The sequence below is a fragment of the Rhincodon typus genome, chromosome 31 (assembly GCF_021869965.1).
Source record: "Rhincodon typus isolate 14 chromosome 31, sRhiTyp1.1, whole genome shotgun sequence".
NCBI classification, from domain to species: domain Eukaryota; kingdom Metazoa; phylum Chordata; class Chondrichthyes; order Orectolobiformes; family Rhincodontidae; genus Rhincodon; species Rhincodon typus.
Genome location: NC_063362.1, coordinates 19,301,923 through 19,314,044, shown reverse-complemented (window position 1 = coordinate 19,314,044; position 12,122 = coordinate 19,301,923). Strand labels below are relative to the sequence as shown.

The 12,122-nt window shown below is 39.8% G+C and overlaps 1 protein-coding gene across 1 annotated transcript in view; it reads right to left on the bottom strand.

Moving 5' to 3' along the window:
- Positions 1-4,213: 4,213 nt before the first annotated feature.
- LOC125486657 (tRNA pseudouridine synthase-like 1) overlaps positions 4,214-12,122 on the bottom strand; it is a 13,805-nt gene continuing 5,896 nt past the window's right edge. Inside the window, exons 3-4 of the mRNA XM_048615123.1 lie at positions 8,118-8,280; positions 4,214-4,897 (exon numbers count right to left, since the gene is read on the bottom strand). Of these exons, the coding sequence (XP_048471080.1) occupies positions 4,866-4,897; positions 8,118-8,280 (195 nt within the window). The 3' untranslated portion in view covers positions 4,214-4,865. The remainder of the gene's footprint in view (positions 4,898-8,117; positions 8,281-12,122) is intronic.

The window sequence follows — 12,122 nt, the reverse complement described above, 5'->3', positions numbered from 1 at the left end:
GAAACCGGAGCACATGGCAGAAACCCACGCAGACACAGGGTCAACTACCAGATGTGCTAACCATTGAGCTACCCATTGTCTAAGGAGATTTAGAAAATTTCTGTATCCTGAGATGTGCTATTGAGGTGAAAACAGAATGTTTGTGGACATGGTGCCAATCTAGCAGGCTGCTTTGCCCTGAATGGCATCAATTCTGTTTTGCTGGAAGTCTTTGGAATTCTGTTCTTCAAAAGGCAGAGGAAGCAAGGTCTTTTGATATTTTTAAGGCAGAGATAGAAAGATTCTTGATAAGCAAGGGGATGAAAGGTAGGTGGGGATGTGGAATGATCAAGTCTGCCATGATCTTATTGAATGGTGGAGCATGCTCCAGGGTTTCAATGTCCTTCTCCTGCTCCCAATTCAAACCCATAACTATGATAGTGATTCAAATATTAGCAATAAATTGGGCCTTTATTTTTCAGAGGCATGGTAGCTCAGTGGTTAGCACTGCTGCCTCACAGTACCAGGGATGCGGGTTCCATTTCAGCCTTGGGGGGAATGTCTGTATGGAGTTTGCATATTGTACCTGTGTGGGTTTCTGCTAGGCGGTCCAGTTTCCTCCCACAGTCCAAAGATGTGCAGATGGGTGGATTAACTATGCTAAAATTGCCCACAGTATCCAGGAATGTGCAGGCTAGATGGATTATCCATGGTAGGGTTATAGAGATAGGATGAGGGTCTAGGTGGGATGGTCTTCGGAGGGTTGGTGCAGATTCAATGGGCTGAATAGCCTCTTTACACACTGTAGGATTTCAATGAGAATAAATCTAGAAATACCTAATAAGAATTGATATGTATAGCATTAGACCACCTCAGTAGAGAAACTGTTTTCCTTCTCTCTCTGGAAATATAAACATCAGGAAGCAGGAATATGCAGAAGTATGGCGTCGGGAGGGGGGCCGAGATGGAGCTGGTGAAGGACCCTCTGGTGTGATCAGAAAAGCAGCCAGAACTTTGCACAGCTCGCTATGCCTTGACGAGGTTGAAGCTGCTGGGGGAGAGAACATCGATTTGCATCATGTCCTCGGCAACTTTAAAGAGGACTTCACTAAATGCCCAAGTGTACTCACACAGCGATCACAAGACTGTTACTGTGACAGTATATCTTACACTCAAGCAGGGTGTCGTTCGCAAACGTCAAACATTCAAAATTTGGATTTCAGAAAGAAGCTCAAAACCGTTGGAAAAGTGGACAGTAATCTAAAAGGCTGCATGTTTTAAAGTTTGGCTTCAATTTTGAACGAAAATGTAGGGATTCAAAATGTAAATGCTACTCTTTGTTTTTCCAAATATAAAGATGAGCCTAATGCCTTGAAGAGGATTTTGGCAGAAATCCAGTTTGAACTCAGAACTACAAACAAGGAGAAATTAGCCCTTTTCCCTAGCAAGTTAAGAATTCATACAAGTGAAATACGTCTTTTTGCCTTGAGCCAAGGCTATGGGCCAACTGCTGGAACATGGAATTCGTACAGTCAAGTGGTCATTTTTGACTGGCGCAGACTCAATGGGCCCAATGGCCCTTTCTTGTGCTGTAGACTTCTATGATTCTATGACCAGACTGGATCTTGAGCGTTTTTTTTACAGGTAACTGCAAGTGAAACAAGACTTCCACCAACTTTAAGAATTTAATCAGACCTTGGAGATACAATGAGAAATAAATCCTTTCCGAGGAGAGCTGTTTTATCACAATTTCTGTATTTTTAAATTAATATTTGGGACATTGCTAAATCTTAAGATTCTAAACTTATATATGTGATTGGATATTGTTAACTCTTTGGGCTTTGAACTAGAACTACAGTGGATTTTGCTTCTGTTTTCTTTAAAGGTATCCAGAGCTACTAGAACGCCTCATCGAATCTTGTAGACTGGTTCTACTGATACCACAGCAAGGGACACAGGAGTCTTGCAAATTCAATAACTTACCTTCAGACCTTCATTTGGACTGAAGACTTTGCTTTTTAGCGACTTGGCTTTAATCAGTTGATGGTCTTCTGAGACAATCATTGCACTTTCCAAAATTGGTTGTGACATTTAACAAGTTATGACATTAAAGTTAATTCAGTTTACTCCTTGCACAAAGGTGAGGAAGTGTCATTTATGTTCAAATGACATCACACCTGCTATTTTGGCAGTGTGACATTTGGTTTCTAATTGATGTTTGGTGCCACATTCCTTTTGTATGGTCTTGCAACTCTGGAGTTGGGACATCTAAAATGATGACCCACGGTAAGTAATCTTCACTCATAGCTGTGGGTAGCTGGACCCCAATAATGTACATTGATGGGGCTGTAATCAAGTTGAAATCCACTTCATTGTATTTTTCTTCAGAGCTGTTATGGTGCAGTGGTAGTGCCCTACATCTGGCCCAGAAGGTCTGGCATCAAGTCCCATCTGCCCTGGATGTGCCATAACACGTATGAATGGTTGATTAAAATCTTTCCTCATGCTGTTGAGTTAACTTTTTTTTGTGAAAACAACATACAACTTAGGCTTCGTAATCATACATAAAGACTTTGATTATGTTTTATTGATAAGAAATGTAAACAATCTGAATCATTCATTATGCTCTGTGTGTAAGGAGACTGTTTTCAACTCTTTCATATCATCACTTACCACCAACTGCCCAAACCATAAGCATTAATTCTCCCATACTTTCATCATTTACATCTTATCCTGCCTTCTCATAAACACCTTGAATTCTAAGCTTGTTTTCCTCTCCTGTTTGCAGGCGTCATGCCACAATCTGATTAGATTTTTATTTGTTAATGTCTTGAATGTAAACATGTGGTAATCAAAAATAGAATATGAATCTGGGTTGCATAATTAGCAAGTGAAAAGACTTTATGGGCTTAAGAACATAAGATATAGGAGCAGAATTAGGCCAATCAGCCCACTGAGTCTGCCCCAGCATTTGATCCCGGTTGATATGTTTCTCAACCTCATTCACCTTCCTTCTCCCTGTAACCCTTGATCCCCTTATCAATTAAGAGCCTATGTCTGTCTTAAACACACTCAATGATTTGCCCTCCACAGCCCTCTGCCACAATGAGTTCCACAGATTAACCATTCTCTGGCTGAGGAAATTCATCCTCATCTCAGTTCACTCTGAGGCTGTGCCCTTGGCTCCCAGTCTCTCCTACTAGTGGAAACATCTTCTCCATGTGCCCTCTATTGGGCCTTCTCAGTATCCTTAATCCGGCTTGGAAATAAGCCTGAGTATACTCCAGGATACAGTTATCATGGTAAATTAAGAGATCCACAATAAAGAGCAAAAGAATCATTGGGAAGGCACTAAATGGGGATTGTAACTGAAACATGGGAACATTTTCTTTGAATTATGAATTAGTGTTTATCTGTTAATCTAAAGATTTGAGCCAATAGTTACGAAGACGCTTGGGCTTTTTTTGATTACTATTGCTTTGAGCATCCATACCGATCTACAGCAATTCAATCTATGCGTTAAATACCCTTTTGCTTATACCAATCAAGTTCATTCATTGAAGACACCACATAAACAATCCCTAAATTGCTTCATCTTCCTACTTCAAACTGTCCTTGTTCAAGTGACCTGACTGAGGGCCAACAGCCTCTACTCCTAACCAATTATGTTCATATTGATAAACCACGGTCAAAAAAAGTCTCCCCAAATGCGACAGCAATAAGCAAAAACAAAAATTTAAACCTTACAGCCTACACTCCCAGTTCTGTCTACTTGTATTCCACAACTCACCCATCTCCTGGTTCCATTGACCATCTCCTATATCTCTCCACGTGATCTCCAATCCTGTTTATAACTACATAAGCATCTGACACTTTTTTAGGGTGTCAAGTACATTGGCTGAGAATCTGTTATACATCCATTAATCTCTTTGGTTACAAACACAAATACAATACTGTGTAGGATATGATGGTTCCAAGAATGTTGGTACAATGGAATTGTCTGGCCAATGTGAATGTGTGATGAGATGGACATTCTGCAGATATGTCTTTGGTGGCTGCCAAACCTATTGAGAACCTTTTCCCCAACATCGGAAATAGCTTTGGGAGAGATCATTGTGGAGTATGTTATACACTGTAGTGGGCTGCACAGACTTTTTTTAATCCATGTTCTTTTATGTTCTGTTGCCATTAATATTCACACGCATAGCTGGTGATTATATTTTTTAAAAGACAATTTTGATTGGCAGTCTCCATATTTAATAAAAAATGGTCTTTATCCAACATGTTGTTTCTACACAGTTTGTAACATATTTGGGATTGTTGACACAATATACACAAGTCTTTACACCATTAACCCAATTCTTCTTGTCAATAATTGTCATTTTTGAGTGTCAGGTCTGGCTCCATTGGTTACTGTCACCTTGCGTTCAAGTGTCACTCCAGAGCTTTAACAAAATATCGAAAATTACAGTACTGAGGGTGTGCTGCATAATCAAACGTGTCATCTGTTAGAAGTGACATTAAACTGACGTCCAATTCAATCTCTTAGATCGATGTGAAAGATCCAATAGCAGCTGAGAAGGAAGTTCTTCCTGGTGACATAGCCAATATTTTTCCCTCAATCAACACCACAAAAGTACAGATTATTTGGCCATTATCACATTGCTGTTTGTGGGGCAAGGCTGAGCACAAATTAGCTGCCACATTTCCAACATTACAACGGTGGCCGCACTTCAAAAATACTTAGCTGTAAAGCAGTTCAAGACTTCTGGAGATTGTGAAAAATGCAATTTAAATGCAAGTCTTTTTTTCCCCCATTTCTCAGCTGCTTTGGAGCCTAAAGTCTGTTCCAAGATACTGTACCAAACCCACAGACCCATCCACAATCACTGAATTACGCTTTCTTCCACTTCAAGATCTGTAGAGCAAAACAAAAGGCAGCACAGTTACCATGACAATTCATGATTAAGCCTCTGGGAGCCCTCAAGATTTGGTTGCCAGAGCAACGCATTCATTGACATCTGTTTAAGACTCACAGCTGTAACATCTGGCATGCTTAACAGTGCCTGGACTGCTGGCAAACCTCAAACTCTATTAACATGCAAGACACATGAACAGTTTTGCACATGAACAGTGCTGAGTTTGTTGTCTAATCAGCGGTTTCATTGGAGAGGTTGCGAGCAAACCACTTTATATGAATCAGTCTGTAGAAGAACAGAATAACATACAATCGAAACCTTGCTGTCCCTTTCCTCAAAACAAGAGGATAATTTGTAGGATGGCACATGAACAAATCAAAAGATCTGCCAAAAAAAATTCCGTCATGTTCTTACTGTACCCCGTTTTGGGAAAGCAGTAAAAATGATAAATCACCAACTCTCTTAAAAGGAGAACCTTTTTTTTGATCATGTGGCCTTATGATGTTTTAAAACCTTTCTGTTAACTTTTCCCTTATTAAATTGCTTTGGTTATATATTACTCATGTAAAAGTATTTCTCTGTCCTCATTGATAAGAGCTGACCCTTGCTGAGATTCTCCTCCACAAAAATTGGCACTGAAGCTCTGTTTCTATTGAATGTAGTACCTTGTCCAAGGCAGCAATTTTTCAAGGTCTCAACATCATTTTTATAACATGGAGATCATAACTGCACAGACTGCTCAATGTGGCTTCTAGGAAGGCAGTGAACTAAGTTTATTAAAAACTTTTGAACAGTGATGGATTCTGTTGTATGTTGCAGTACCCACCACTTTATGGTCAGGGTAGAGTGCTATCTACATTACTTTTAATCAAACTATTTGTACCCTTAGGGTGTGGCATTGGCACATTCTCACCATTTCTGCGTGGGTTTCCTCTGGGTGCTCAGGTTTCCTCCCACAGTCCAAAGATGCGCAGGTTAGGTAGATTAGCCATGCTAAATTGCCCATAGTGTTTAGGGACATGCAGGCTAGGTGGGTGAGCCATGGGGAATGTGGGGTTACACGGATAGAATAAAGGGTGGTCTGGGTGGGATGCTTTTCTGAGGTTTGGTATGGACTCGATGTGTTGAATGGTTTGCTTCCACACTGTAAGAATTCTGTGATTCTATGAAGTGTGGTCTAACCAAGGTTTATGGTTTAACATAACTTTGCTACTTTTAAAATCTAATGATTTGTATCACTGTGCCTCCAGACTCCTTAGCTCCTCCGTCCATTTAGTCTCTCATTATCAAAAGTGTACCTGCTTTGTTCTTTTGACCAAAAAGTGCCACTTCATTTAAATACATTCAATTTTATTCACCACTTACATGCCCGTTCTGCACATTTATTAATGTCTAATGTTTTATATTAGCTCAAACACAAGGGCAAAGGGACACGGATTCAAGTTAGATTAGAAAAGGTGAATAGATCACAAAGATAAACTTTCTTCAAATAAAATGTAATTATATTAAACAGTCTTCTAGGAAGGCTGTGAAGTAAGGTTGTTTTAAAAATGCAAAACAGTGATGGATTCTGTCGTACGTTGCAGTACCAGCCACTGGTCATTTATGGTTGGGGTAGCGTGCTATCACCAATCCTCCTTTCCACATCGTTTTTAATTAAACTATTCAGACATGTTATGACACACCTCTGGAACTTGAACATGGATCTCTGGGAAAGATGTAGGGACGCTACCACCACATGTCAAGAAGCCACTAATTATATATTTTTGGAAATCTAATGATCTATCTGTTTAGGAATCTTAACAGAAAGAAACACATGGCCTACTCCACAAGATATAGTTTTGACATAATAGCAATAGGTACAAGTTACATCAACTAGTTAGTAATAATTACAAAGACATCAGGTTTGTCTCTACTGGGACCTCATGCTAGACTTCTCAATCCTCCATCCGGCACTGTGACATCATCAGATTGGGTGGAGCCTAATGGATTCTCCAACATTAACCCTTTCAATGCCATTACCACACACAGCAGATTCATGAGAAATACAGTGAAGTAAAAAGTTCGCGACATTTGGGATCAGCTTCGTGAACAGAAATCATCTTTCCAATCTGGTATAGTCCTACAACAATTATAAGGTAAAAGAGAGATAGGAAGGGCGATTTACCAGGCTGTTTTCAGAATCAGTATCACTTTTCATTGGAGACCATTTAATGGACAGCGCAAGTATGAGAGTGAGAGAATGTTAGTGTGCACATTCATAACCTATGTATTCATGTCTGTGTGTGGACAAATGTTCGTATGTTTCTGTGCATGTAATGTATCGTGTGAATCACCACTGATGTCAGGTACAAAGCCTGTCTGAACATGTTTGAGTGACAGTTATATTGGTGTGCCTATACCTATATAAGTGTGCAACTAACCTTGTAAAACATATGTGAGACAGAATATATATGTATGTATACACACACACACACATACATGAAAATCTGTATTATGTGTTTAAGTATATAAATGTGCTTGAAAATGAGTAGCTGTATGTGTGATGATGTGCATTTATATATGCCTCTCCATATATCTGGTTTTTATTTGTACTGCATTAGCGTGTCTCTGACCGAGTGTATGCAAATGTGTGAGAGTGAGTAAGGATCGTATGAGTATGCATGTAAACGAATGTGGTTAAAATGATTGCAAGTTATTATTTAAGTTAATAGTTCTGGAGGGGTTAATGTTCATATTACATTGGCTCCACCATTCGACGAATGTCACACACAGTCTGTGGGTGCAGACAAGGTGTTCTGCTCTAGCTTTTAGAAGGAGCAGATGTATCTGTACCAGTTCCGTAAGGTCCAAATAATTAGGCCTGACCAAATGTTGTTGTACTTACTTATATTATGACATAAATATTCTTGTCATCTAAGAACAGTGCCTCTTCTGTAGATGATGATTAAGATGGTGCATCATGAAGCAAAGGCAAAACAGGATTGGTGGCAGTGAAATACCTAACCTTCATCCAGTATCACAAAATGGTAGAGGCAACAAATGCGTGGTGCTAACAACAATCATCTGGTTAAAAAAGTTTTAATGGGTGCAAGTGTAAATAGTGTGAGTGCAAACGGATGAGAGTTAAATGAGCTTGCTGATTGTGCTAAGACTTGACTTACATACAAAAAGAAGAAATCACACAGTCATCACCTTTCTAATGTTCTAATTTCTTACCCTTTGTGTTGTATTCCACATTCTTCAAAAACAGGCCATCAGGTGGGGCTATAATATTTGGTGGATAAGCCCTGGAATCCTGCATCTCGAGCAGATCAGCAATATGTCGGGGCATTAGCTTGCCCTGCCCCACTGCTACCAGAGCCCCTGTCATTCTCCTCACCTGGAACAAAAGCATGTTAAAAACATTTTTCTACTATGATTATTATCACTTGTTACGAACTCCATCACGGTGGAGCATTATTATTAGTTTCCTTTTCATTTATCAGTTAGAGATTTTTTATTCTGTTTGCGGTCTACATTCTTCTAGAAACCATCTTTGGCAGTCAAGGTGATGACCTTTACTTATACGTCCTTCAGTAGATTCTGTAAGCGGCCATCAGACAGCAAGTTAAAGCAAATAAAAACCGAAAGAACTGCAGATGCTGTAAATCAGGAACTAAAACAGAAGTTGTTGGAAGCTCAACAGGTCTGGCAGCAACTGTGAATAAAAAGTCAGAGTTAACGTTTCAGGTCCGGTGACCCTTCCTCAGAACTGTACTGAGGAAGGGTCACAGATGCTGCTAGATCTGCTGAGCTTCCAGCAACTTCTGTTTTAGTAGCAAGTTAAAGCAACCCACGGCAAGCCCTTCATTTTAATCAAGCAATAGAAGCCTCCAATAGATGGAATTACACCAACATCTGACTGCACTATTAACCACGTCATCCAATGTTAGTCTGAAGCACTAACAATGATAACAGTATTCTGTCTTAATACCCTGATGTAATGCAGAAATTTGTTGCCCAGAGCTAGTTTCTGGTTATGACTTGTGAAATTTAACAATAATGGAAATTAAGATGGAATGAGACAAAATAATGGTTGTGATCATTCTGATAAACAGTACAAATTAATAAATTTAGCAGCTCAAAATGCTGCAGCTGGGATTAATTTCTAGTTGTCTGATTTTGACTTACAGTGCCATATCCCTTTCAATATAGTCTATATTGGGTTTGTGTGAAAGGATCTTTAATCCCATAAGGAAATACAGTACTGCCTTCGCAAATTTCAGATGTCATAAGACTAACAACTGAAGTAACTTCACATTGTTACGTTAAATTAATCAACGATTTATTTGAATGGAGGAAACATCAACCACAAAACTGGACTGTACCAGCTGAAATGGGTACATTAGCAATTTGAATTTAAATAGCACGTTTCAATCAAATGAAACAATTCAAAGTGCTTCTCAGGAATGTTACCAAACAAAATTTGGTACCAAGTCATATAGGGAATGTATGGTTGAAAGTATTGTCAAAAATGTTGGCTGCAAGGAGCACCTTGAGGAAGGCAGGAGACATTTAAGGAGGGAATTTCAGAGTCTAGGGCTTTGCAGCTGCCAATGTTGTGGGTATTAAAATAGGGTTGTACAAGAGGCTAGAACCAGAAGAATGGAGAGTTCTTGGTAGCACATAGATCACAGAGAAAGGGAGGACTAAGACAATGAAGGGAATTTGAAAACAGGATGGTAAATTGAAATTGAGGCATTGCTGGAGTGGAGGATAGAGTAGGTCATTGACCTAGGGTTGCTGGGACATGGTATGAATCAGTAGTGAGGCAGCAGAGTATTGGATTAGCTCAAGTTAATGGAGAGTGGGAGATTGAAAGCCAAGCAGGAAATTGTTAAAATTGTCAACTCTAGAGCTAATAAACGATGTGGGTGTCAATAACAGTTGAGCAGAATTGATGTATGCAATGGAGGTGAAAATAAGCAGTCTTAATGATAATTCTTGCAAGTGAGACACACCATCAAGTTTATGAGTGATCTGATTCAACCTCAAACAGCACCCTGGGCTGGAATGCTGTCAATAGTCAGGGGTTGGAATTTATGGCCAAGGGCAAGGACTTCAGTCTTCCCAACATTTATTTGCCAATTAATCAACAATGCTGCATCAGCATTACAGAATAAGTAGAGATTCAAGTGTAAACAATGTCAGACCAGTTTGTTGCAATGGCTGAATTGTGAACTGCGAAACCACAATGATACACAAGCCTGACAATTCTATGTTTACTGGCATCTTGGGTACGAATTTCAAGCAATAGAAGCCTCCAATAGATGGAATTACACCAACATCTAACTGCACTATTAACCACGTCATCCAATGTTGATGAGGTTTATAAGAGTTTGTAACTTAGATCAGTGTGGGTTTGCTCAACGGAAATATTAGCATCACATTGTACTGAAAATATCTTCCTTTGAGTGTGTCAGTGGAACAGTGTGGTGGCACTGACAGCAAAGGCCAGGCCCTTTCATCAGTATATGACAGAGTATCAGACCGGTGGGATATGAGGGTACATTTTCCATTGAGAATATCGGGGAGACTGGAATCCCATGACATAAAAGGTGCTACAGAAATATAAATTTCTTTTTTTTGGATTGTTGTTGCTGGAACAATTGGAAGTTGTTGGAAATTGTGCTTTTCCCTGTTTCTCTCTCCACTGATATTGTTAGACCGGCTGAGTTTCTTTAGCACTTCTGTTTTTACAACAATGATGATCAGTTAATCTGTATTTGATGGAAGCATAAGAACTAGGAGAAGTAGACAATATAGTGCTTGACCCTGCTGCATCATTCAATATGATCCTGGCTGACCTTTGACCTCACTGTCACTTTGCTACCCACTCCCCATTTTCCTTCATTTGCTGAAGCAGCACAACTGTTATATCTCAGCCTGGAATATACGCAACACTAGAATATCCTCGAGCCTCAGGGATAGGGAATTCCAAATATTTGCAAACCTCTAAGTGAAGACATTTCTTCTTATCCCTGTCCTAAGTGATTAACTCTTTATGCTGAGACTATGCCGCTTTTGTGTAGATTTCTCAGCCAAGGAAAACAACCTCTTGGTGCCAACCCTATCAGGCTGCTTCAGAATCTTTGTTTCAATCATCCCATATTTTTCTAAACTCTACATGCCTATCTTACTTAGCTTATCATCACAGAACAATCTTCTATTTATTTAATCCAGTCATTCATTTATTCATCTTAGTCCAAGGACATCTCTGCAGAGTTTTTCAGCTGCTTCATCAACAACTTTCAATCCATCATAAAGTCAGACATGGCGATGTTCGCTGATGAGTGCACAATGATCAGCATCAGTTGTGATTCCTCAGATATTGAACCAGTCTGCACCCATATACAACAAGGCCTGGATAACATCCAAGCATGGTGACAGAAATGGAAAATAACATTTGCTCCAAACAAATACCAGGCAATGACCGTCTACAACAAGAGAGAATCTGATCTCATCCCTCGATACGCTAACATTGCTGAATTCCCCACTATGAATATTCTGAGGGTTACCATTGACTGGAAACTGAACTGGATCAACCACATATATAGTGTGGCTGTAACAGGAGATCAGAAGCTAGTAATCCTGTGGTGAGTAATTCACCTCCTGTCTTCCCAATGTCTGTCCATCATCTACAAGGCACAAGTAAGAAGTGTAATGGAATACTTCCCACTTGTCTGGATCATTGCAACGTCAACAACACTTAAGAAGCTCGACACTATCCAGGTCAAAGCAATCTGCTTGATTTGCACGCCATTCTCAACACCATCTTCAACCTTCACTTGCTTCACCACTGTAGCATAGTGGCAGCAATGTGTACCATTTCGAAGCTGTACTGCAGTAACTTGCCAAGGCTCCTCAAACAACAGCTTCCAGACCTTTGATATCTACCATCTAGAAGGTCATGGGCAGAGATGCATGGAAACATCATTACCTGTAAGCTCTCTTTCAAGGCACACACCATCCTGACTTGGAAACAAATATTCATTTCTTCAATATCATTAGGGCAAAATTCTGGAAATCCCTTCCTGAAACCCTCTCCCACAAGAACAGTGACATTTCAAAAAGGCAGCTCACTACTATCCTTTCCAGCGCAAAAAAGAATGGGCAATCAATGCTAGCTTAGCTGGTGAGAGATATTAGGAACTGCAGATGCTGGAGAATCTGCGATAACAA